The sequence below is a fragment of the Panthera uncia genome, chromosome D2 (genome assembly GCF_023721935.1).
Source record: "Panthera uncia isolate 11264 chromosome D2, Puncia_PCG_1.0, whole genome shotgun sequence".
NCBI lineage: Eukaryota > Metazoa > Chordata > Mammalia > Carnivora > Felidae > Panthera > Panthera uncia.
The window spans coordinates 75140569-75166222 of record NC_064818.1 but is presented as its reverse complement, the minus strand read 5'-3'; the positions used below and the strand labels follow the sequence as shown (position 1 = coordinate 75166222).

At 51.4% G+C, this 25654-nt stretch overlaps 1 protein-coding gene across 7 annotated transcripts in view; it reads left to right on the top strand.

Annotated features, from left to right (window-relative positions):
* The window catches only part of FGFR2 (fibroblast growth factor receptor 2), a 108489-nt gene that overhangs the window by 3865 nt on the left and 78970 nt on the right, over positions 1-25654 (top strand). For 4 of the 7 annotated variants that reach the window (XM_049645859.1, XM_049645858.1, XM_049645857.1 and 1 more), the window contains exon 2: positions 626-899. In XM_049645859.1, the coding sequence (XP_049501816.1) occupies positions 731-899 (169 nt within the window). In that variant the 5' untranslated portion in view covers positions 626-730. Of the gene's footprint in view, positions 1-625; positions 900-24898; positions 25166-25654 lie in introns of all 7 variants that reach the window. The other 3 variants (XM_049645854.1, XM_049645853.1, XM_049645855.1) reach the window with 1 other exon arrangement.

The window sequence follows — 25654 nt, the reverse complement described above, 5'->3', positions numbered from 1 at the left end:
GAAAGATTGAAACACATTTCTGTATTGGGAAATGAATCCTGACAAGTGTAAACTGGTGAGGATTTTTGGTCGCCTTCCTGGGGTCCCTTTTATTTTGCTGGTCTCCTTTCTTCCTAAGAACTAACAGTGAGGGTGGAGCCAGCCTCTCAGCTGCAGCCCCAGAAATAAGTCTGCAAACAGACGCCTCCACGATCCAGCTGTCTGAAGCCCAGTTGGCCTAAGAGAAGTTAACAAGGCCGGTGATGCCAACCCGAGCATTGGGAACTTGCTTTTGTAGTTGCCCTTCAAACAAAGGTCACGTTGCTTCTGCTTTTTGAGGGCGGCAGGGGTGACGGTGGAGAGCAGAAGAGAGCGCACCCTGCCCTGATCTGTGTCCCGTCGCTCCGCCTCTACCTCTGTTCCTCAAAAGTGTGCTTTTTAAAGATCAGCCCACCCTGCTTCGTGGACCGGGCTGGTGGAAACACCTGGGGCTCTGAGGTGCGGACGCAAGGCATTTGCAGATCATGAAAAGGAACTGTTGGCACATATATTTGGGAAGCTGAGAAGCTGTTTTAGCCCGCTTGGGGTTTCAGCGAATTGGCATCGGGGAGGATTTCACTGACTTCGCCGAATCTCTCTCCTCTAGAGGCTGCAGCAGCTGCAGAAGCAGCAGCAGGACGAGCAGCGGCTGCGGCAGCACCTTGGCTCCTGAGCATCGCAGGCGGTCCATGCGCGCAGAGGAGGTGTGCAGATGGGAGTGACGTCCACATGCAGATATGCAAGAGCTCGGGGGACTGGCACCACCTCACCCATGGTCAGCTGGGGTCGCTTCCTCTGCCTGGTCGTGGTCACCATGGCAACCCTGGCCCTGGCCCGGCCCTCCTTCAATTTAGTGGAGGACACCACGTTAGAGCTGGAAGGTAAGTTCCTTCGTTTCACTCTCAGGGTACCCAAGTTTGTTTGGGGCGTTCGTCCGGGGGAAGTGGCACTGAGGTCAAGGCCTCTTTTAGAATCCGCTGCCCTTGCGTTGTCAGTGAGGCTCTGAGAGCCAGGAGTGGGCTCCCTGCTGCCCCCAGGCCGGAGGTTGCCAGAGAAGGTTCCTTGGTGTAACACCGCAGGCCGGATGGTAGTTTGGTGGTTTCTGGGTGTGCGCGCTTCCCTGCTCTGGGTGAGGGAGCCAGCCTGCACTTCACCTTTCTCCGGTGCCCGGCGGTGCTGCGGGAAGGGGGTGCGTGGAGGTGAAGGCCATCTATAGCCTCCTGCAGGAGCTTTCTCACCGGAGGGAGAGTCTTGCTTCTGATGTAAAGAATTGCTGTTTTCTGACAAAAGGAGTCACGAAGGGAAATTGCCAACATCTGAAATGCTGACATTTTATTTTCATTGTCTAAGGAGAAAAAGAAGCTTCTGAAGTTCAGCCCAGAGACGCTAGACATATTAGTGTTTTTTTGTTTTTTCTTTTTTTTGGCCCTTGTTCATAATACCTAAGCAGTACGTCGCAGAAACTGCAGATTGTGCTTTAGGTAGATTTGGAAGTGAAGGTACCTGGCTGTCTCCCACATCTCTGAGAACTTACAGATCGAACAGGCCATGCACTGTGTTTCAGCCTTGGAAATTTAATTTTAAAGGCACGAAGCCAGTTGGTGAACACTTCAGTGGGGCTGAATTACTTAGCGGGACAGGGTTGGAACCTCTTTCCCGGGTCCTTCTGAGACGACAGTAGCCAAGCCTCCACTTGGTGCGGCATTGAAATCTGTCATCAACAGGGAATATTGGGAGCTGAGTTAGTTTTCCAGTGGTAATCCGAGAATAAAACGGCAGATCCCAGCACTCATCGCCACTTAATGAACCTGTTTGCTGAGAGCCCACCTGGTGCTTGCTAAGCTTTGGGGGCGGTCGTGGTCCCGAGCGGTCTGGGGTCAGCTCAGCTGTTCTGGGAGGGCACCCCGCACCACAGGCTGGAGAGGGACGGAGAGCCGGTCGGGATGACACGGGAAGGAGGGCTGTGTTCCTGCCAGAGATGAGAGCACCGAGGGAGGGGGCTCCCACTGAGGCCCACGCATGGGTCATAAGAGGATAAGTAAGGGCAACTGTTTTTCTAAAACGGGCCTTACTGGGAGGCAGTCGGGCATTGGCAACAGTGAGGCCGGTCGGTGCCCCGTCTCATGCAGAGGCATGGGGGCTTTGTGCAAACAGGTGCAGTGACGTCACAGGGGTTTCCACGTCTCCGGGAGGGGGGAGTCTGGTGAGAGTTTGTGTCTGCGACACTTACGGGCTCCAGCCCCGGTGATGATGGCACTGCCTCCTTGTGCTACGTGCTGTGACAGAAGCACACGTGTGATTTGCAGAGGTGATGCCTTTTTAAAGGGCTTAATGCGAGTGAAAAGGTTCCTGGTTTCTGAAAGTCATGCCTGTTCTCTGATTGTGCTGATAATTACAATAGATGTGTTTCCTAATTGCTGATTTTTCCCTGGAGTGCGTGGCTCAGCACTTGCCCACGTAGCTGACCCGGGGGTTTCCTACCGGGCACGGCCTAGGTTAGGAAAAAACTGGCATTTTTCATTTCGACTTTCAGGGCGGCCTTATTGGGAGTTTATCGCAACATATAAAGTGTAAACGGTCCGGGAGGACCTCTTTTTATCATATTTAATTATGAAAGAAAGTTTAAAATATGCGGGAAGAGGTGGGGGCGGAGAGGGGAAGACACAGTGGGCAGGGATGAAGTTCCCCCCAATGGTTCTTTGTGTAACAATTTGTATCCAACAATGAGAGCAGGTCTTTCTAACCTGGGATCTGTGGATGCACTTGGGTGCTGGGGAGGTGTTTGCGAATTCCCCCCCAAGTTGTAGGCAATACTTTGCAAATGTCATTGTCCACATTTTTCGGGGTTCACAGCTTCCATGAGGTTTGCGTCCAGGATCGTGACAGGTTTAAATGGGAAGTGCAGAGCTGCAAAGAAGTGGCTTTGGAAAAGCATTCAACCCCCTCAACCTCAGTTTCCCTTCCTGTCATCTGACGGTTTGATAAGATGACCTTTAAGGTCTTCTTCGTTAATGCTAAATGAATGGTGATGTCCTCAGGAGCCTTCTGGCAACTCGCCTCAAAAGGTCGCCAGGAGATTTTAGGGTCCCTGGGAGCAGAGAGCAGTAGAGCACACGGCCTGGCATCTCATAAGCACCCAGGACCTGTTCTCATCCTCGTTCCTGATGAGATGGGCGCATGTGTCTGCTCTGTTCTGTGCCCATTGCCACAGTGTCAGGAAATGTGGAGGCTTTTGGAGAGAGTGGAGAAGAAAATCGCTCTCCGACGGAGAAGGCCCTTTGTGGCTCCAGGCGGTTGTGTTTGCTTTCTGTAGGGTCTGTGCTGTCCTGGTAAGTACCGCATTGGCAATCGATTTGCGTTCTTCCACTGCCAGAGTTTTGCTTTAGCGTCGGAGGTTATTAGCAAGGTAGTCTGGTTGTAGATGAAGAAGGGGTTAACAACTGGAAGCAGACTGACCGAGTGGGGACAGCTCCAGTTTAGGGCATGGTCCTGCCGACCTGGGGGGAGAGAGGGAGGATGGGTGGGTGAGTGGGTGTCTCTTGGTTCCTGTGTGTCTTCTGTGGTTCGTCTGACTATAGCTTTGATTAGCATAGGTTCAACCTTAACCTTCTGTTGCACAAGGCCTCATCTTGGAAGACTTCTTGGTTTGTTAATTTGGAGGCTCAGAGTAGACGCTGTGTATGGGGCTGGACCAGAGGAGAATGTGTCTGGGGCAAGATGTGACTAAGTTCCAGAAAGGGGCCTGTGCCCTAAGACTAGAGAATCCTTTCCAATCTTCTTGGCTCTGTACAATATTATCATATATCATCATATCGTATCATCTATCATATATCATTTGTCTTCTGGACACTATGAAATGGTAACAGTAGGGTTGGATCTACCCAACTGATTTACGAAGAAAATAATCTCCAGGAGATTTTAGTTAATATCCCAGTTTAACAAAGAATATTTTCCGTTGGTCATTCATTGTTGTAGGGGAATGGCTGAAGGCTATAAGCTCAGTTATTGACTCAAAGGGGGTTAGTCCTCAATGCCAAGTACTGTTCTGTTGATTAATATTCTAATTATTTAAAGTATAATCAAGCTTGATTATCCTGGGGAGGAGGTGACTCTTTCAAGTTTTTTCTGACGTTTTGTCACCTACTCTGGTTCATTAAGTCATTGTTGACATTAATGATATCTTTGTTTACACCAGCCCAGTAGGAGCTAAAATAAAAGGGCTTTTCCAACCCCAAACCCCTAATTACTTTCCCACCCTCTACAAAGTGTGATTCTGAAAAGTGACAACCTGAGAAGAAAGTAGTTTGCATTTTTTTTTTCCAAACCAATTTTTTTGGCAACCTTCTAAGAGGTCGTGCTGTCCTGGACCAATGTGTGAGTTGGTCCCAAACTCAAAAGCAGAGTCAGTGAATGAAGAATGCACAAGGAAGTCAGATTTTTCCAGCATGGTTTTAGGTCCTTTGTTCCGAGTATTGTAAATGCCGTAATGTCAGCCATACGCATTTAATTGCAAGTTAAGAGAAAAAAGAATATATCCGCATACCAAGAGTGAATGATTTCAAATAATCTTCTGTTTTGTATTATCTGCATCCTTGCTCCTCAGTACGAGTGTTAATATTTAAGAGTTGACTGGAACTTGAGAGTTAGCTTAGGAACAAGGACTTATTCCCGGTCAGTTAAACGAAATGCAGGCTTATGCAGTTAAATACACAATGAAGTACACATTCTTTATTAGCATATAAAGTATTTCACAATTCATAGACAAAGAACTGGGCTAAACATTACCTCCGAGAGCAAAAATCGGGCAAGCCGAAAGACTTGGTGTTTGTATAACTCTCCATGCTCAGTCCCTCTGATCCGAATTCAGTGGGTGTGTGTTTTGCCTGTTTATTTTAACCAGTCAAAACACTGAGGACTTTCTCAGGGACAAGCCCCTCACTAGGAACCATAAGTGGTTCTTTTCAAGTCCTTCTGACCCATTTGAGGGTGAGAATTCAGATAACCAGAGCAATCCAATATGAGAGGTTTCCAGTATCAGACTTAATGAATAATTACGTGGTTATGAAATACCTAGGGTAGTGTTTAAACAGGAAGAGCCTTGTTCAATGTTCACATTCTCCAGAAAATGTATCTAGTGGCCCTTCAGCCTGCAGTCTGTTGTTCCCGTGTTTGCTTTTTCCAGGGTAATTGTTAAAAGGCTACCTCCCACCCTTCTTCATCAGGGTCTGGCTTAATTTCCCATTTCCACGGAAGCCGTCTGATTTTACTCTTTCGAGGGGAAGGGGGGACATTGGTTTTGGGGCGCCAGGTAGGCAACGCGGCTGGTGTGCCCCTCTCTACTCGCTGTCCCGATTGGATTCTTAGCACGGTGACTTGTCTGTGGGCAGGCAATTCAGAGATTATTTTCTGAAAGTTTTCCAGGCTGTCCCACCAATGATTCCGAACCAGTGGGTTTACTGCCACTGTGCAGAAATGCCTGTGATCGTTATCATTCGGGCGCCTCGAGGAATGACTCTAGCCTTAGGTTTTGAGTTCTTTTCATCCGTCTGCTGTATCCGCTTGGGGAGACTGAGCGATGGCTCTGCGTTTCCAGCTCTCCCTTCGTGGTTGCGCCTGATGTCGGTCACTGTGCCACACCTGTGCCCCACGTGCTTCTGACTTGCCTTCTTAGCGTGGTTTCTTTTAACTGATGGTGACTGTGTTCAAGGCTGTATGGGCTGAAGAGGGAACCTGATGTAGGGGCCGAACCTTCAGCCTTAGCTGAAGGGGGGCGGGTTTACTGAGCAGTGATGTTTCAGCATCATTGTATCCAAGACGAACAAACCCCTAAGAACACAGCTTTGACTTGTTAGAGGCTCTTGGGCTTGAGATTTTATTATTTGAAAAATTTTTTTTCCTCTTTTTTTAAAGTTTATTTTGAGGGAGAGAGAGAGAGCGCGAGCGCACGAGCAGGGGAGGGGCGGAGAGAGGTAGAGACAGAATCCCAACCAGGCCTCATGCCATCACTGTGGAGCCTGATGCGGGGCTCGAATTCATGAACCGTGAGATCATGACCTGAGCTGAGATTAAGAGTTGGATACTTAACTGACTGAGCTACCCAGGAACCCCAAGATTTTATTTTTTTAATTTTTATTGATTTCATTATTTAAACAAAATTAAAAAAAATTTTTTTTAATGTTTATTTACTTTTGAGACAGAGAAAGACAGTGTGAACGGGGGAGGGTCAGAGAGAGGGAGGCACAGAATCTGAAGCAGGCTCCAGGCTCCGAGCCTTCAGCACAGAGGCAGACGCGGGGCTCGAACTCACGGAGTGTGAGATCATGACCTGAGCCGAAGTCGGATGCTCAACCAACTGAGCCACCCAGGCGCCCCCCGCAAAATTTTTTTTAACATTTATTCATTTTTGAGAGACATAGAGAGAGCGCTAGTGGGGGAGGGGCAGAGAGAGGGAGGCACAGAATCCAAAGCAGGCTCCAGGCTCTGAGCTGTCAGCACAGAGCCCAATGTGGGGCTTGAACCCACAAACCCTGGGCTCATGACCTGAGCCCAAGTCAGACGCCCAACCGACTGAGCCACTCAGGCGCCCCACATTATTTTTTCTAAAGTAAGCTCTGCGTCCAGCATGAGGCTTGAACTCATGACCCTGAGATCAAAAGTCACCTGCTCTACAGACTGAGCCAGCTAAGGGCCTTGGACTTGAGATTTTAAAGCCATGCATAACTCGTGTTCCATTTTGGGGAAAATGTTTATCTTCACACAAAGCCTTAAGGCTTTCTGGCAGCCCTTGAGTCTCCACAAACTGGCCACTTCCTCCTGCTTACCCAGGTAGACCTACAGTGACCCAGCTGATTGAGCTCTGGCCTTCTCGAATTAGGGAGTGTGTAAAGAGGAGGTAGGGAAAGGAGCCTGAGGCCAGGCTCTTTAAATAAGTCTGGTTGAACAAGCTGCTGGCCATGTTACTATAATGATTGTGTGTGTTTTGGAGAGGTCGCCTTCTGTAATTAACAAAGATTACACTTGCAATCTCCGCCCCCCCCCCCCCCCCCCCCCGCCGCCTCCTTGCTCTGATCTATGACTATCCCTTTTTAAAAGGGCATGATAGAGGGGTGGCTGGTGGCTCGGTTGGTTAAGCCTCTGATTCTTGATTTCGGCTCAGGTCAAGATCTCACAGTGGGTGGGATCAAGCCCCACATCGGTCTCTGTGTTGAGAGCCTGGAACCTGCTTGGGATTCTCTCTCTCTCCTCTCTCTGCCCCTCTCCTGCTTGTGTTCCCCTCCTCAAAGTAAATAATAAACATTTTCTTAAAAATGCCTTTTTAAAAGGGCATGATAGAAAATCCAAAATGGTAGCTGCAGATGCGGTGCTTATGGGCTTCATTTATAGAATTTCAAGTTTTTACTGCTTCTGTATTCATACAGAAGGATATTTCATGATTAGGACAGACTGTGGTTGACCTTGAAGAGTGTATGTCCTGTAAAGGCTTTAGGTTTAAGTCATGCTTTAGGTTTTCAGTAATTTTGGTTTTGGGAAACTTGCACCATGATGGAGTTGTAGGACTCTGGGTGTGAACTGTTGTCATTTATTCCACTTTGGAATACGTAAGTAATTACGCCCCGTTCTGGACTTTTGCCACTTCATGTGAATATTGAGAATTTCAGATTCTTCTTGTACTGAGTCAGGGAGCTAAGCTGTGGAATATTCTTTCCTTTAACCCCTTGTCCAACTAGAGAATGGTAAATTCCATGTCCTGGATGGATGGAATGCACGTATATGGAATTTCAGGTTATGGTGAACATGTTTTATGAGGAGGTCAAAACCCAGCTTATAAGGAAAGTTCTGATATGTTCAGGAATGAGGACATGGGACATATTTATTTGTATGATTTATATATCACCTTTCCTGGAAGAGAAAGAACTCCATTCTGGGCTCTGACACTGATCAACTCTACATAAATTGTCACGGTCCTTTCCTAACTGTAGAACTCCTTCTTTGTCATTCTATGTGGTCTCTTTTTACAAATGACTGTTTACTGTTAAGGTTTTCCGTACCTGATCAGTTGTAATGTTTTAAAAATATATCGACATCATAAAGGCCAGTTTTGTGTGTTGGGTGGGGAACAGGGTGGGAGGGACTATAAAATGAAAATAAAGATCTTTGTGGTGACAAATTTAGGGTTTAAACTTTTTTGGAAGCCCTCAAACTTCAGATTCTTAGTTGACAGTGAGATTGCTCTATAGGAAGGCATGTGGCTGCCTTTAAGGGTCTCCCTCCTTGTCCACCACGCTTCCTGGGTTTCCACCAAATGTGTTGCATTCTTAGCTGATAAAAGGGGGGGGGTACCCAATTGAATCTGTATCCTAAACATTATAAATGTTTCAAACTTAAAACACATCTTGAAAAGACCAAATATCCCCTATAAAATTAACTTAAATTCTTCATCTGAATCCATAAAGATGAATAAAATACTTTTTTTAATGTTTATTTATTTTTGAGAGCGAAAGCATGAGTGGGCAAGGGGCAGAGAGAGAATGGGAGACAGGCTTTGAAGCAGGCTCTGGGCTGAGAGCAGAGAGCCTGATGTGGGGCTCAAACCCACAAACTGGAAGATCATGACCTGAGCCAGAGTTCGACGCTTAGCCCACTGAGCCACCCAGGCGCCCTGAATAAAATAAGTTTGAGTGGCATGCGATGTGCTGTCTGGGGACAAAAGCACAGAAGGAACTTGGCCTTGGGCTTAGGCAAGACAGACTTGAATCACTCCCCTATCTACTGCTGCTGTGACTTCGTATAAGGTAGATGATCACTTTGAGCCTGCCTTTCTTTATCTGAAACTGGCCAATGAGATCTATGTGAGGGGCGGGGATGTGAATATGAGGCAAATGGGTGTAGAACTCTCTCTCTCCATCCCCATCCTCACTTTCTTGTCAATGTAAAAACCTGATACAGGATTTAAAACCAAGATTTCAGGGGCACCTGGGTGGCGACTCAGTTGGTTAAGTATCCGACTCTTGATCTCAGCCCCGCTCTTGGTCTCAGGGGTGTGAGTTCAAGCCCTGCATTGGGCTCTGTGTGGGCGTGAAGCCTCCTTTTTAAAAAAGAAAAAGAAAAAGCCAATATTTCAGGCATATTTACTAGATCTTCTGATGGGAAGCGTTTGCATTAATCAAAATAGAAAGCGTGCTGTAGGCCGTTTATCCATCTCTCCATATCGTCTTGGGCCTTTGTAAGTTTGGACTTCAGCAATGTGATCGTCTTGCTGCTTGCAGTCCAAATGGTTCAGGGTTGACCTATTTTCCCCGTAGAAAAAAAACGTGTTTGCCGCTTTGTAATAATTGTAGGACACGCTCTTCATGGAGAGCAATATATTTTGGCAAGGAACGAGTTTTCTGTTTGAGGCTTCCAAAGGATTGCCGTTAGGCCCTGTGAAGAAGGATGGAGACAGGATTGGGGGGTGGGAGGTGGGGGTGGGGTGTAGCGTGCTCTGCTTTTGTCCAGGCCACTGAGGGGAGCGCCGGAGCAAGTTACTATCGTTCCTGCCAAGTTTAACTGCAGCGACTCCCCTGGGCAGCCTGCTGGGTGTTCCTACCTGGGCAGGTAGCTGGGCTTCCGGACTTTATGGAAGGGAAGGAAATTGTCAGGGGACCTACACTACTGAGGGGGAGGAGCTGAGCAATCATTTGCATGTTACACCCCTGTGGGGTCGTTTGATTGGACAAGCAGGGGTGTGAGGGGGGAGTGGTCAGTGTGGATGCATGCATGGGGTCATTTTTTTTAGCCCATTCCTTGAGAGGGTGAGGAGGGTGATGATAACGGTAGCTCTCATGACCATTTATTGAGTGCCTGCTGTGTGTCAGACGCAGTGCTAGGTTCCTTGACATCTAGCCTCTCTAATCTTTTCTCCCCGTTTTATTGAGATATGATAGACTCACAGCACGGCGTAAGTATAAGGTGTACGGCAGGATGATTGGACTTACGTAAATCATTTCATGATTATCGTAAGTAGTTTAAGATCTCCTACAGATGAAAAAAGAAAAAGAAAAAAGAAGATTTTTCCTTGTGGTGAGAACTCTCAGGATCTATTCCCTGGAAAACTTTCACATACGCCACACGGCCATGGTGATGATAGTCATTGTGTTGTGCATTACATCCCTAGAACTATTGTTTTTTTTTTTTTTTTAAGTTTATTTATTTATTTATTTTGAGACACAGAGAGCGTGAGCAGGGGAGGGGCAGAGAGAGAGGGGAAGAGAGGGAGTCCCATGCAGGTGTTCATCGCGGAGCCCGATGCGGGGCTTGATTTCACCACCACGAGACTGTGACCTGAGCTGAATTCAAGAGTCAGATGCTTAACTGACTGAACCCCCCGGGTGCCCCGGCCTAGTCCTTGTTTATGTCACAACAAAAAAAAGTTTGTACTTTTTGACCACCTTCCTGCAGTTCCTCTGCCCCCATCTCTAATCTTAATCATCCAGCTGACCCCCGGGTCATTCATGTTCCCATTTTATGGACGAGACTCTTGACTGAGACCCTCGGAGATGAAATGTTTCCTCCAAGACTCCACAGCGGGCGTGGGCCCCGGCCTTGGGGTGAATTTCTTGGCATAAGGAAGGTTTATCGATTGATTCCTTTCCTTTCCCCGAGCAGGAGGGTCCTCTGTGGCATATGGTAGGGCGGCCTCGTCATTCTTTCCGAAATATGTCATTTGACTGTTAAACATGTAAGGACGCTGCTGGGTGATTCTGTCTCTTCCCCACATACCCACACCTATTTTCCTAAAGCTGTTTGAAGAAAAGTCCTGGGCAATAAAACCAGTGCAATAATTACCACTTTGTGATTCTCCGAGAATGGCCTCTGGTGATATGCAGCTGACTAGTAAGAAGCCAACCCTTTTCCTGCCGGGAGACTGGAGGGAGACGCCTTGAGGCCCAGTTAGTGACCCCCGGCTCAGTCATCCAGCAGGAGCTCAGGCAGGTAGGGCTGACTGGTCTGGTATTTGCCCATTTGCTCAGAAGCCAACTCAGCGGAGTGGGAGCAGACCATCCCGTTTCTCCTTGTCCCAGATGCTTCTGGCCGGTTGCCCTGGCACTGCTAAATGTTTGCCTTTTTGCTTGTCACTTTAATAGTACGTCACACTTCTCTCCAGCATGTCCGATTCTTAGTTGGGTCAAGGCCCACCTGCGCAGACGGTTGTTCTTGGGGCTCCTACCACCTACGGTCATGGAAACGACAAATGGCAGGGCCGCCCTGGCCCTTGACGACGCTGGGGCAAAAGTGGGGAACAAAGAGAACATCTAAGAATGGAAAGGCTGAAGCAGCAATCCCCCACGCCTCCTCTTGGCCAGGAGGGGCGTCCCAAGGGGAGGAAGAGGCTGAGCAGTAGAGCCATTTTTAAAGCAAACAAAAGTTCATTTTGGGTGGTTAAAAAAAGGTGGCTTCTGAGGGGAGCTTGCTAGACCTGGAGGTGAATTGGGCCTGGTTTAGTCCGCTGGACCTTGCACTGAACTTGCACGGTGAATGCGGAACGTCCGTCCGGGGTCGCAGGTGTTCAGAAGGGGGGCTCAGCGTTGGAGAGAAGGTGTTGAATGCTTGGCGGTTGGAAACCTGCAGCTTCCTCTCTTAGCCTTGCAGCCCTGGTGGAGGGACAACTGCCAGAGCTTGGCAGACACAGGTCATCAACCCTTTACAGACTGTGGCGTAATTTTTTAAATGTTTATTTTTGAGAGAGAGAGAGATTGAGAGAGAGAGAGAGAGACAGAGAACGAGGGAGACACAGAATCCGAAGCAGGCTCCAGGCTCTGAGCTGTCAGCACAGAGCCTGATGCGGGGCCCGAACTCACGAACCGTGAGATCATGACCTGAGTGGAAGTCAGATGCTTAACCGGCTGAGCCACCCAGGTGCCCCCCAGATACATTTTTTGAAACCCTACCATGTGTTGAGCTCTGTGGGGATAGAATGGCAAGCCAAAAACAGTCTCAAGTCCTATGAATGGGGGGCGGGGGGGCCATAGATCTTTGTCAAATAACTGCCAAAACGAGGCCCTAGTTCCAATCCTGGGTGCAGGTGCTCTGAAGAAGAAGCACGGTGGGTCTCAAAGGGTTGCAGGAACCCTGAGGAAGCTGGGGTGCCGCTTGAAGGAGACTAGAGTAGTAGGCCAGGTCAGGTGGGGGACCTGTGGGCCACGGTGAGGATTTTTCTGGGTACTCGAACTATGTGACTTCCCGAGGCTGAGCTTCTCAGGGAGGTGAGCACCCACCTTGATTCTTCAGCAGACCCCCCTGCATTGGCCCCAGTCAGTCCCAGCCACATGTGCCTGCCAGCTCTTTCCCTGCCCAGTTTGGGAACCATCCAGGGCCTGGCTCCTCCGCTGTCCCCCGTCAGGTTCCACTTGTTGCCGAGAGGTGCCCGTCTTTGCAGGTAGGGCCTGTGAACAGGTGGTCAAGGGTAGCTCTCAGCCACCTCCTTGACAAGTCTCTTTTCTGCCGCTGCAGTTTCTTACCAGGTTAACATGGAGGCCGGAGGTGGTGGAAGGCAGGGGAGCCTGGGTAGTGAACTCCCATAGCGGGGCCTCAGCCAAGGACCTGGGTATTTACATAAGGCTCCCTCCTTTCCCCGGAGCAGGGTGGGGCACAGTCTTGCTTAAAAGGGGCAGGTGTGCCAAGATGCTTGGGGGCCCAGCATAGCCCCTCCCTAGGTGAACTTGCTCTGATGGGTTTTGAAAGGGGCTGGGCTCTGCATGGAGAAGTGGAAACTCTTCAAAGTTTGCTTTCCAGAAGGTTTGACCTCTTTGCAGATACACGGCTTAGGGCCTAGGAGAAAGGCTAACCCTGGTGCACCCTTCTAGATTTGGAATTTCCTGAATGAACGAACGTGCTTTCAGTCCTGGGGCACAGGATTCCCCACGGGGGAATTTTCCTTTTTTTTTGTAAGTCACTGGAGAAAAGCGGGCAAGGGGCAAAGCCAGCTGGGGACGTGCCCCACCCGCCGCAGAGGCTCCCTGCCCCTGCTGACTTTAGGGGAAACCCCTCCAAGAGGTCATTCCGACCCAGCTGCTTGCTAAAGACCCCTCAGGCTATGAATCTGTGCCTTCAGCCTCAACAAGATTTCTGCACCAGGCTGGCCCGAACTTGCTGAGGCCTGAGTTGCCAGATCAAGCCATTCAAAGGAGGAGGGCCATCTGTTTCCCAGTTTCCAGCTGCTAGCCCTTCATTTGTAAATGGCCGGGATGCTGCTGGGGGGGTGGGGGGGAAACCGGTCTGGGGACACAGCTGCAGGCTCTGAACAAGTGTTGGAACTGGGGTCCTGCTGAGAGGAGAAAGGTCCAGCCCTTTAAGTAAACTTGCTCAAAGGTACTGCAAAAGGCCCGGAGTTGAAGATCAGGAGGCCAAGAGGCGTGCCCTTGCCTTCCTGGAGTAACTCTTACCCCACCCCCTTATCCTTTTCTTTGGTCCCTGGGGCGCTTTAAAAATATTCACTTATTCTGAAAGTACGTATTGAGGGAAGGGCTGGGGGAAAATGTCACCTAGGATTTCGACACGATCTGACCTTTGGGGGACTTGCAGGCCATATGTACCCACTTAGTATGCACTGTGGACTGTTTATGTCCGTGTCAGGGGGGTGAGCAGGTCCCGGAAGCAGGTTCTAGGAGCCAGGAGTAACCCTAAGTGCGGAATGGTGACCGTCCCTGAAAACTTGCTTCTGGAATGTAGTCACAGTGCTGGCTTAGGGCATCCTCTCTGGAAAGCAGGCCCATCAGCCCCGTGCTGTTACAGGCTCCTGATGCTTGGGTGCCATGCAGGGCACAGGTGGGCGCCTTGCCGGGGGGGGGGTTGGTGTTCAAGGCTCCTCCCGGCATGCTCTGGGGTTGTGATAAGGCATCTGGTCCGGGGAACTCTGCAGGGGTTTTTGTGGTCCGCATGTAAATATCTGGTATCCCCGATTTGTTGGATAGGTGAACAGTAGATGCTATTTTAATAAGCCAAGGCCTCTTCCCTCACTAAAGTCATCAAACAGGTGTCATTGGCATTGATAACAACTCTCTCCCAAGATCCTTGGGTGTTTAGTTCCATTTGCCAGAAATCTACACTTAGGTAACTTACATAGATACGACCTGACAGATTTATGCATTTGAAAGAAAACCTTGTTTTAAAGTCAGAGTAAGGCAAATCAGCCTTACCATGAGGTGGGGGGAAAGAATCTGCTGATCACTTAGGGGTCAAGCTATAACCCACACACAGGCGCCCAGGCCCGCCCTGGCCGGAACTGGGGTGAGGGGTGCTTTTTCTCAGATGTGTCCCCACCACCCACCTTAGGGGTTACAAAGACCTTCCCAGGCAGCCTCTTGGTTTGTCCTTGTGATGACCTTGACCAGCAGCAGGCTAGCCCGGAGGTGTTTCCCTGTTCTGTAAACTGGGGCTCAGACTCAGGTGATGGGAAGGGGCTGTCCAAGTTGATGTGGGTTCATCCCTGCACAACCAGGTCTCCGACTCTCTCGTCCTTGGACACTGGTGCTGAACTTCTCACAGTGTGGTCTTTGGACCAGCAGCATTAGCATTATCTGGGAGCTGGTGGGAAGCTCAGAATCTCAGACCCTACTCCACAACTACTGACCCAGAAACGTTGGAGCTGTGTTTTAATAGGCTGTCTAGGTGGTCTTTATGCAGAAGAAAGTCTGAGAAGCACTGCTGATCCCCCCCACCCAAGAAGGTCATTCGGAGAGGGCAGGCCGGGTCGGTGGGGGAGGCGGCTGTATTTGGCTCTGTAGGTTCGAGGTGAATAAACAAAGGCTGTAGTGTCTTGGAGATGAGAACAGCGTGGGCTGTGTTGACGGGAAGCAGGGATTTTTGCAGAGGAGATGATATTTGAGCTGGGCTCTGAAGGCTGAATAGGAGCTTGCCGGGCAGAGTAGTGGGGCAGGGTAACGGGCAGAGGAAACAGTGCCCGCGAGAACAGACAAGTCTAGGCCATGAGGGAGAAGAAGATGGAGGGGGGACGTGGGGCCTCGCGCAACCGTGGCCTTAATGTGAGGAATATTCTTTGGGTTTTACCCTGTCAGAGTGTGGAGTGGTCTCTGTCTTTTATTTATTTATTTCATTTCATTTCATTCGTTCATTCATTCATTCATTCATTCAATTAAAGGTCAGTTTTGTTTCCCAGGTTGCTCTGGGGGTCCGTGGTGGATACATGGGGTGGACTGGGGGGGCAAGGCAGAGGTCTTTTGGAGAGAAGGTGGGGACCTGCAGGGGTGAGGTCTTGCCCTTGTTCTCTTTTCAGAGCTGTTTCAGAGAGAACTAACAGGAATAGCAGATGTGGGGCCTGGTGGGATGGGAGGCAGGAGGGAGAAGCGGGGGGCTTCAGGGCCGAGTTGGAGCTGAGTTGATGTCAGCCAGGGGCTGCTGGAGGGGAAGAGGGGGAAGGGCACTTGCTTGTTTTGGGCGGCACCTCGGAAGACAAGGTCAGGTGATGTGCTCCCTCAGGCAGGTGGAAGGATGAACCTTCCAGCAGGGACTTGAGCGGCATTGATGTGGAGGGGGCGGGGAAGGCTGCAGAGGTGGGCCAAGCAGAGTATAGGGAAGGGACCACAAGAGCCAGGGGCGGGCTTCTGAGCATATTCGCAGATACGGGGGAGTGCGGAAGGAGGAGGTCCCAGAGAGGCAAGACCTCCGCCACACCGCTCTGTTCTTAGGAACACACACACGTGCACAAGCAGAAGACAGAACGACACAAGGGATGATTAACACTAAGCTATGTGTTAGGGGCTCTAGAAACAGAACAGAAGGTTCCCCTTTGTTTTCTTACATCCCCAGGCTTCCGTGTTGAGAACACCTGGTTAGGTGGCTTTTCTGTCTCTCACGCGTAGTCTGCTGCAGCTGAGGAGTAATGATTTCAGCTAGAAGGTCTTCCCGCTGGTACATTCGAGGTCCTGCCGAGTGGCAGCTGCCCGGAGCTAGGTGCTTTCTGTGCGCGCGCTCGTTATCATCAGTCCTGGTTTGCAGGCGGAGACACAGGAAGCGATCACACAATTTGTCAGTGGCAGAGTTGGAACTTAGGTCGGTTCTCAGCCTGTTCTTGCCTTTTCTTTTCTTTATTTTTAACGTTTGTTTATTTTGAGAGAGAGAGAGAGAGGGAGGGAGAGAACGAGAGCGGGGGAGGGGCAGAGAGCGTGAGAATCCCAAGCAGGCTCTGCGCCTACAACGAGGAGCCCGATGGCCAGGCTCGAACTCACCAACCCTGAGATCATGACCTGAGCTGAAACCAAGAGAGGTGGACGCGTAACCGTCTGAGCCACCCAGGCGCCCCTGTTCTTGCCTTTTTCTGAAGAGCGCCCAGGGAGGGGACAGAGATGGGACCAGAGCTTTAATGCTAGGGTACCAGGAAGAGCTCAGGGACCAGCTGTGGGAATTGAAGCAGCCTCTGATGAGCAAGGTGGCTTTTTACCACTTTATAGGAGGAAGAGGGCTCTGCCGTTGTCAGGTCTCAGACGGAAACATTTTGGGGGCAGATGAGGCGTTCAGAACCGGAGATGACGCGTTCGTTTTACAGGCGACACCTCAGCAGGGTCACTCCTGATCTCAACGATGGTGATACAGGTCCGGCAAATCGCATTCATTCCTTCATTCCATGACCTCCTTGGGAGGCCCTCCCCACCTCCCAGTTCCCTTCCTGATACAGGGAGTACGAAACCTTCCCTCTGGGAGAGTTTTCCCAGGAGTCTGGGTCCGTCGGCAGGGCCAGCTTGATGACGTGGTTTTCCTTAGAGCAGCGTGTGCAAGGAAGCCCTGAAGATCTTCAGAGATGCCAGCCTCCTCCTGTGTTTCCAGAAGGCAGGAGGCCCACGGCCTGGATGACCAGGCATCGAGCACATGGACTCCTTGTTGTACGTGCGACAGGGGGGTGCGTGCGGGCTGCTTTGATGTAACCTGCAGCGCCGGTTCCTGCTTCGTGGACACTAGATAATCTGATGGCATGTGCGGGAAATGCTTTTGAACAGAGGGCCCGGTGTGGAAGTTTTTGCTCAAGCAGAACTGCTGATGTCCAGGGACTTTATGCAGATGGCACTGATCCCGTACCTGCATCCCGGTGGTCCAGTGGAAATTGTGCTGTCGTGAACATAAGAGTTTGGTGCAGGTGTTGGGACCAGGGAGAAAACCTTCCTTTTTATGCACCCCCCCCCCTCCCTTTCGGAGAACATGATTCACTGACAGCCTGAAACATCAGGATCAAAGGGAGAGAGGGGTTGCTGGCAGAATAGGGAGTGGATATTGCCACTTGGGGTCCAAATCTTGGGTGATCGCGGTGACTCCTGCTTCCCTGAGGGCATTCTTAGGCATGTCACGATTTCTACGTTAGTATTTTCTCATGGGCAGCTGCATCACTTCTTTTCAGACTTGGAAAGCTGTTCCCCACGCATCTCAAAGATAGACCTAAATTATATGAGGGGTGTGCCTAAATATATAATTTTTAATGGTTACCATATTGGAAACATATGCCATTATCCCATCTGATCATGAGGAATGTGAGCCAGTCCAGAATTTCTGGAACAGGCAGGCTACTGTGGCAGAGGTAGCTATTAGTGGTTGTTACAGCCCCCGTGGAACCGACGGGGAGGTTTTAAGTGCTGACGTGTGTGTGTAAGACACCCCAACAATTGGCCGGGAAGGGAACTGCGGCCTCTCGGCCTGTTTACGTATCTGTGGCTCATCGCTCCGACTTCTTTGTGTCCCCCGTTTTTATGTTGGCCGTATTTCTCGAGGCAGAGAACTTTCATCTTTATATTGCGCAGAGTGTTTGTCTCTCCCTCCTGCCTCTTAAAGTACAAGTAGTACCTATGCCTTATAAGGCCTCCGTTTCATGACAGGATTTTTGTCTGTGCAAGTCCCTTCTTGCAAAGGGGAAGCTCTCAGGATGTCTGAGACGGAACAGCCCGCTCTCTGCCGCCCCTGTCTTCACTGTCTGTGCGTCTGCGGGACCCCCCCCCGCCCCCCTCCGTGGGTAGGGCCCACGGGGCGGGGGCGGTCATTTCTGACTTCCTTGTGGGGACCCCGGTACCTTTGTGTCTTTCTGTTGGTGAGATTTGGTGCCGGGCAGAATGATCTGGGCCTTCGGCCCCTCCGGGTTACTGAAAAGCTGTGCTGCAATGCCCAACGTCTCGACTGCCCAGCCTCCCTCAAGTCCAGCTTGTAAAAATGCTTCAGGACAGCGGTGTGTATGAGGGGGGTTGGTATTCCAATTCCCATGGACAGAAAATTGGGTATCGGCCAGTTAAAACTTCGTACTGGGACCGTGGCGTGGCCGCTTCAGGCCATCTTAAAGAGCGGGAGGGTGAGTCGAGGCTAACCGGAACAGACAGGCTCAGCCGCCACTTACCGCCGTGTGTGTCGCGCACTGTGACATTGCGGTGACATTTGCAGCTTTATTTTGTGCGCTGCTGTCTCAGGACCTTGGCAGGCCCACAGCAGTGATATCTGTTCCTCTGGTACAGGGTGGTGGAGGGAGGGCAGCACCAGGAAGCCCGAGGCTGGTGGACTGCTCTGCTCCCAGTGCTGGCGTGACGGTTCCCGTGGGAGCGCCGAGCTGCGACAAGAGGCACACGTTTGTGTCCCCGCAGCCCGCGTCCTGCCACCCGCCCGGCCTCTGCTCCAGCTCCAGGCCCCGGGTGGGGGGACGGTCTGTTTCCCGAGTTCTCTCTCTCTTTCTCCCTTTCTGATCCTTTCTGGAGGAATGCGTTTGGGGCTCAGATGCCCCTGACTTTCTGACCGGGAGCATCTTCGGGGGCCGTGTCGCAGGGGCCCCGCCACACTGCATCCTCGAAGCCGGGGTTCCTGCCTCTTAGCTGCAAGCATCTTGACATTTGGAAAGGCGCCGTCCCGAGGAAACCCCAGAAAAGGCTTTACCTTGTGAGGTGCGACGTCATCGTCCCGCTGGCCTTCGCCGCTTTGTTGGCCCCGGACCGTGTCAACCTGCCGTCCACCCTCCAGCAGGCGATCGGACGGGGCGAGCCGCGGGCTTCCCATCTGTTCCCTGTTTGCATTTGGGCGCCATTTCAAAAACCACACGGGAAAGTTTATAGGCAAACATTATAAAAAGTGACAGTCTGGAGTGCTGCTATGGCTGGTCTGGCAACATAAAGCGTTACCTGAAATAGCTTACTGTTCCAAACTCCCTCCCTGCTTCAGCTGTCCCGAGACGGCCCTGCTGGTGACATGGGGGAGGGACCCAGGGACATGTGCGTTGAAGTCGCATAAGTCACGGCCCTTCTGGACTTTGACAGGCTGTCCCCTCCCCGGCTCTGGGCGCATACAGGCCAGGGTTTGCTTCCCTGTGCTTGTTTACCCGGAGGTGAACACCTGCGGCTTGCAGCCAGTGACGTTGGCATGATGTCACTCTGAGAGGTCATGATCCCCGCCCTCACTTGCTGAGGGCTGTCCCCCCACCTCAGTGTCCTTCTCTTCCCAGATGAGGCCCCTCTGCTGCCCATGGCGGGGACCGCACAGGCTGCATGCCGGGGACGGGCTACAGGAGTGCCCGTTGTCTCATTCTTTTAATATCCACGTAGTCACTTGGATATTAAGAGAAAAAGCTGTGTGATCACTCTCGGTGACCGGGGTCACCTCGCCCGCTTCTCCCCTTGGCCGTTTTAGGTCTCTGTGACAATGTCGGACGCTGGTGTGTGTGTGTGTGTGTGTGTGTGTGTGTGTGTGTTTTCCCACTTTGAATTACTGTTATGAAAGATGGACGGAATTTTGTGTCTGTCTGTGGAAGTGTCTCCGAAAGAATATCTGTTGTGGAGCAGAGTGGCTTCTGGAACCTTCCCCCGTGGTGTTTTGGCAGGATCAGACGAGGGACAAGGTTGGACTGGGCGCTCCCTGTGGATTTCTCCCCCGCTCTGCGTAAGAAAGGTTAAAAGTAAGCTGTAGCACCAGAAAAAAAAAAACAAAAAAAAAAAAACAAAACAAATCCAGGAAACATTAATATGACTATAAAAGGTATTGTTTAAATCTCCTGGGGAATACTTTGCCCTGTGTCAACGGTCCTGCTTTACAGAGCAGGCCGCGCAGCCTGCTGGAGCAGGGGTGGGGGTAGGGAGGGGGTGGAGGCACCGGGCCCTGTCAGTGGAAGCAGATCCGTGTCGGGGAGCATCGCCGGTGCGTCATCGCTGGTGTCAGAGGACTTAGCAGATCTTCTTGGCTCCCCACCGAACGGTGTGAGGGAGATACCTGTGCAGGTGTGTGCGCGGCACTCACGGAACATGTTTGCAGGGCGCGGGCAAGACAGTCACCTGTCACCTGTAGCATTCAGACACAGAAGAGAAACCCAAGCCGGGAGTGGCCTCCTGGGGACGGGCGGGGACAGGGTGGCCTCCGCTGAGCCAGCTGTTTGGGTTCCAGGCAAAGCGCCCATGTCCTTGGCACCTTGTGCCCAGGTATGTTTGATGCAGGAACCCACAGGCTGGGCGGGGGTGCACCTGGGCGGTGTGGCAGTGGACCGTGTGGCATCCCTTCCCCCCGCCCCCAACTGTCTTCCTTCTCTTGGCACCGTTTTTCCCCAAACGCTTCCTCAGTCCTCTCCTTGTTTTCAAAAAAATTTTAACGTAGGCTTGTTTACTTGGAGGGTGCAAGCAGGGGAGGGGCAGAGAGAGGGCTCTGTGCTGACAGGCTGACAGCAGCGAGCTGGACGTGGGGCTTGAACCCATGAACCGCGAACCCACGACCTGAACTGAAGTCGGATGCTCAACTCACTGAGCCACCCAGGTGCCCCTGTTTATTTATTTTTGAGAAAGAGGGAGAGAGCGCATGAGCGTGGGAGCGAGGGAGGGGCAGAGACAGAGAGACAGAGATAAAGAGACAGAGACAGAGAGAGAGAGAGAGAGAGAGAGAGAGAGAGAGAATATCCCAGTCAGGCTCCATGCTGTCAGTGTAGAGCTCGACACGGGGCTCGAACTCTCCAACTGCGTGATCATGACTGGAGCCGAAATCAAGAGTCAGGTGCTTAAGTCCCTGGGCCACCGAGGCACCCCCTCTCCTTTTCGTTCACCCATTCGCCCTTCTCCCCGAGCCACGCCTACAGTCTGAGTGTGAACACCGCATTGCTGGGCTTTGCTGAAGTTGCCACAAACCCCCAGTGACCCGGTGAGCCTTTTGTGAACCGATCCGTTAGGTGCGGGTTCGTTCAGGCTTGAAGTCAGGTGGCCTAATTGTAATGGATGAACACCATTAGTGATGTATTCTGGAGAGTTCTTTTACTGTCCTTGAAGCTTATCCTCTAACTGGAAAACGGGTGACAGTTTTGACCTGGTTTTACCGGAGAGAAGGACCACGTTGAGCAGAAGTCCTCTTATGGGCCCGGTGAGATGGGAGCCTGTCCGTGACATTGACCTGCATCTGTGGAGATACTGATCCAGACGCTCTCTGAGTATCCTCTGAAGATAGTGGTGCCAGAGGCGTGGTGAGCGTCCTCAGCCTCGAAGGACAGCGGTAGTGACGGTCACGGGCCCGGCAGGTTATAGATTGGACGCCGAGGTTCCTGTTGGTTGGCTCATCGGATCCTCACAAGCAATGCCGTGTCATTTCGGCATTCTTGCTCCTTAGTGGGGGAGGGACTGGGGTGGAGAGGTAAAGCAGGAACGGAGTGGAGCGGGGCTCAGGGGACCATCCTTTTCTTGCGCACGACGGCACATTTATCGTCAGCTCCTGTGTGTCCGGCCCCACGCAAGACGTGGTCCCTGCCCTTGAGGCCTCAGTGGGCCACGTTCCTCTTTTACCACCAACCAGCAGGTGGTGGTGTCTTTGTGACGTTGGTCCGGGCACCCCTGGCTTCCGCGAGACCCAGTGGTTTACCAGATATTCTCAGCGAAAATGCGTTCCTTTAAGAACAGGGAAATCGTAACTCTACCTTTGTCGGGAGAGAGAGGTTTTTGCGTCCTAATTGCAAGTATCTTGCTTATCTTTTTTTTTTTTTTTTTTTTTTTAAAGCAGTCTCCATACATTCTCCTGCCTGCATGAAATAGGGACATGGCTCTCCTGATGGGAGGGGCTGGGGCAGAGGCAGGCTGGCTACGCGTCTCCCTGAGAGGGTGAAGATCCGCAGTTCGGGGTCCAGCCACTCCTGCGTAGACCTCTCTTGATGTCCGGTCCTGGCTCAGAGGAAAGCAGATTCTGTAGTATTCTCGGTACCTTGCTGACGATGCCGTGTGGTCCCGATAAATATTATTTTGTGACCCAGGCTAATCCACGATACATTCACTCTTAACATTGTGGGTGCTGTTTCGGTAATTACTGGTTGGTTATATGGGACCCAAATGCCATCTGATCCTTGCTTTAACCAGCTGTGAAAGGGACTCGGCCAGGTGTCCTATGGGGCACCATCACTTCCGATGGGACTCCAAGCCGCTGGAAATGGGGCAAGGTCCGCGATCCGGGGTCGCGCTGAATTCCTTTTTTCTCTTCCTTCCCCTCTTTCCCACATTTTTCTTCCTTTTCTCTGTCCTGCTCGGGCTTCAGAGTTCAGGATATTTCTAGGAGTCCCTCAATTCAGGCTGCATTTGGACCTCAGCAAGCTCAGGAGGCGTGTGGCCTGAGGAACCTTCCAGCTGAGGTCCCGGCGACATCTTTCAGACATCACTTTGCCCTTCAACCCCTCAGAGCAGCCTTCTCTGAACATCCCGTACAACGGGGGTTGGCAAACTTTTCGTAAAGGGCGAGGCTTTGCAGAGGACGTAGGGTGTCCGTTCCAGCCGCTCAGCCCTGCCATTGTGACACAACAGCAGCCCCAGACAACACTTAAGGAGCAAACGTGGCTGCGTGCCAGGAAAATGGTGTTTACAAAAACGGGCAATGGCTGGGTTTGGCCCGGGGGCCGTGGTTTGCCAGCTCCTGCTCTAGAGAGAGCCCTCCCCCTCTGTCTTGTTTGTACCGCTGTCTTGCTGTATTTGGCTTCCTGACAAGACCGCCTCCCGTACTTTATACATTTTTTGTAGGCTTTTTGTTTATTGTCGGTCATCTCCACTGTAATTAAAGTTCCACCAGCGAGGCAGGGATTTTACTGTTCCCTGTTGCTCCCTGAGCATCTAGAACAAAGCGTGGCCCGTAGGAGGGGTCTCGTAGATGTAGAATGAGAAAGACAAAACTTACTCGGGAAGCGTAGCCTGTGAATTGGGGTTTTCTGCCCTCGTTTCAGGGTGTGTGTGTCCATGTTAAATCAGACTCTTACTTTCTTCTTCTATCTTGTTGTTGTTGTTGTTGCTGTTGTGGTGGTGGTTCTCTATGTCCCGTTCAACGTCTGGGCTCTTCTTGGCATGTATGCCTTTGAAGGTGCCCCTTTGGGGAGCCCTGGCCCTCCCATGTTGGCTGGTGGTGGTGGTGGTGAGGATTTCTAGAACCAGATGCACACGGCCCTCACTGTTCCTTCAGCAGTGGGACTAAGGCACGGAGTGACTTTATTCCATTGTCATGTGGGAGATTTGTCCAGACTGCACTCAGAAGGACAAAACAGTTGCCTTGTGATGCTGCCCAGATTTGGAGCTATCCCAGCGCTGGGAAGCTTGATGTTTCCTGGGCCTGGGACTCTGGGTACCATTCGCAGTTCCCATTGTGATGGATGAAAGCCCATTCATGGGTCCTCGTGGGTCCCGGCCAGCGGCTCACGGTGCTCCCCTTGTAGGCCTGTGGCTCCCTCTCGCTGTGCTTGTACAGGTTGCCCGAGTCCCCTCTTGCCCTGAGGATTTGGGGACCGCAGTCATGTTCAGCACGGGCCCCTGCCATGTGTGTGTTGCTTGGGGCAAGAGGGACACCCAAGGAGACCTGAACCCTCCATCTACATCTTTGCTGTCCCCCTGGGCTACAGGACACGTCCATGAGCTACGTGCTGCTTCCCCAGAAGCTGGCTCAGCGGACAGGTGAACGAGGAGGGGAGATCCGCTCCACCCCCAGGCCCGGGGGACCGATGGCAAGCTCATATCCAGCTGGATGATTTGGGCCTTGAAGGATGAGTTGGGTTAACGGGGAGGCGAGGGAGGGAGGAGTACCTCTCAAGGAGTTAAAGGCCAAGGCCCCGAGGAGGCTGGAGCGCAGGGTGTGCGGTGGGTGCTGGTGGGCAGGGAGGGACCCAGCTGTGAACATGTCAGAGGGTCAGGTGCTCAGCTGCCTCATTTCCAGATCTGTCTAGGTACGATACAGAGACCTCCTCTTGGTTTTCTGGGGCATTTTGTTCTTTTTGGTGTTAAGAAAAACAGCGTGTTCCAGCTTACCCAGCACAGTATTAAGTCTCCAGGCCAGCAAAGTGATCTGAGCCTGAGAGTTTTGTACAAGGACCCATTAGCGTCCCTTGAGTTTGGGCATTTCATTCTAAGAAGCTCGGCATTGTGACAACAGGCAAAGTCTAGCGCAAATGGGGTGTGTGTGTGTGTGTGTGTGTGTGTACTTGCGTGTGTGTATGTGTGTGTGTAAAGGTGTAGACACAGCCATGCAGTCGCATTGAATAAAAAAATTGTAAAACACACGTCCTTACAAGTCAAAAATGCCACAAGAATAGAATTCCCCACGTGTGACCCTTGTAAGCAGGCTTTGGATTGGTAACAGACTGCAAAGTTTTCTCACATTATCCTTCCACGCTGGGTTTTGGGTGTGTGTTTACGGCCTTGCAGCTTGTGGAGACAAAGTGGGGCCGCTTCTATCGGGCACTTCCTCTGGTCGATGTCTCAGACACTCCGTCTGCTCTGTGCACGGCTTCCTGGGTGCGGGCGGAAGCCGACGCCTGCTGGGGCCCTTTGCAGACCAAGAACCGCCTCTCCTAGGAATAAACGGGCCGCCACTGACCTTTGTTGGACGTTCTCTCCTTTTCCTCCTTCCCATCTGTCTCCATCTTCTCTCTCCCACCTTTCTGCAGAGCCGCCAACCAAATACCAAATCTCCCAACCTGAAGTTTACGTGGCCGCGCCCGGGGAGTCGCTAGAATTGCACTGTCCGTTGAGAGATGCCACCATGATCAGTTGGACTAAGGATGGGGTACACTTGGGGCCCAACAATAGGACAGTGCTTATTGGGGAGTACTTGCAGGTAAAAGGTGCCACGCCTAGAGACTCCGGCCTCTATGCTTGCACGGCGGCTAGGCCGGTAGACAGCGAGGCTGTCTACTTCATGGTCAATGTCACAGGTGAGTCGGCCTGCGAGCCCTCCGCTCTCTCTTCTCTGTAGCCGTTTTCTGGGTGAAATCGTACTGGACAAGGGAACTCCTAGTGGGATCTGCTAATTGGATGCCACGCACAGAGCTCCCTAATTTGTTATTGATCTGTTTTTGAAGTTCTTCCACGGGGACCGGCTCTGCCAGAGGGGCTGGTCGTTAAAAATGACAGGATTCTCATGTGCAAGGTAGCATTTTTCTTTTAAGACAGCATGCTTTTATAGAAGTAGAAAACACATCTCACCGCCCCCCCCCCCCCCCCACACACTGTTTGTATCTTTGGCCGTTAGAATACAGGGTTGCAGTTTGATATGGAAGATTTCGGGTTCCTTTTATTAAAACTCGAGTTTCTCTCCTTGATTTTTCTCCCATGCAGCGAGGGGGAACTAGATGGAGGCCCCCTTTCTGGCCAAGTCTAAAGATTTGCTTTCAGAAGTTAGTAAATTCTGCCGGGGACTAATT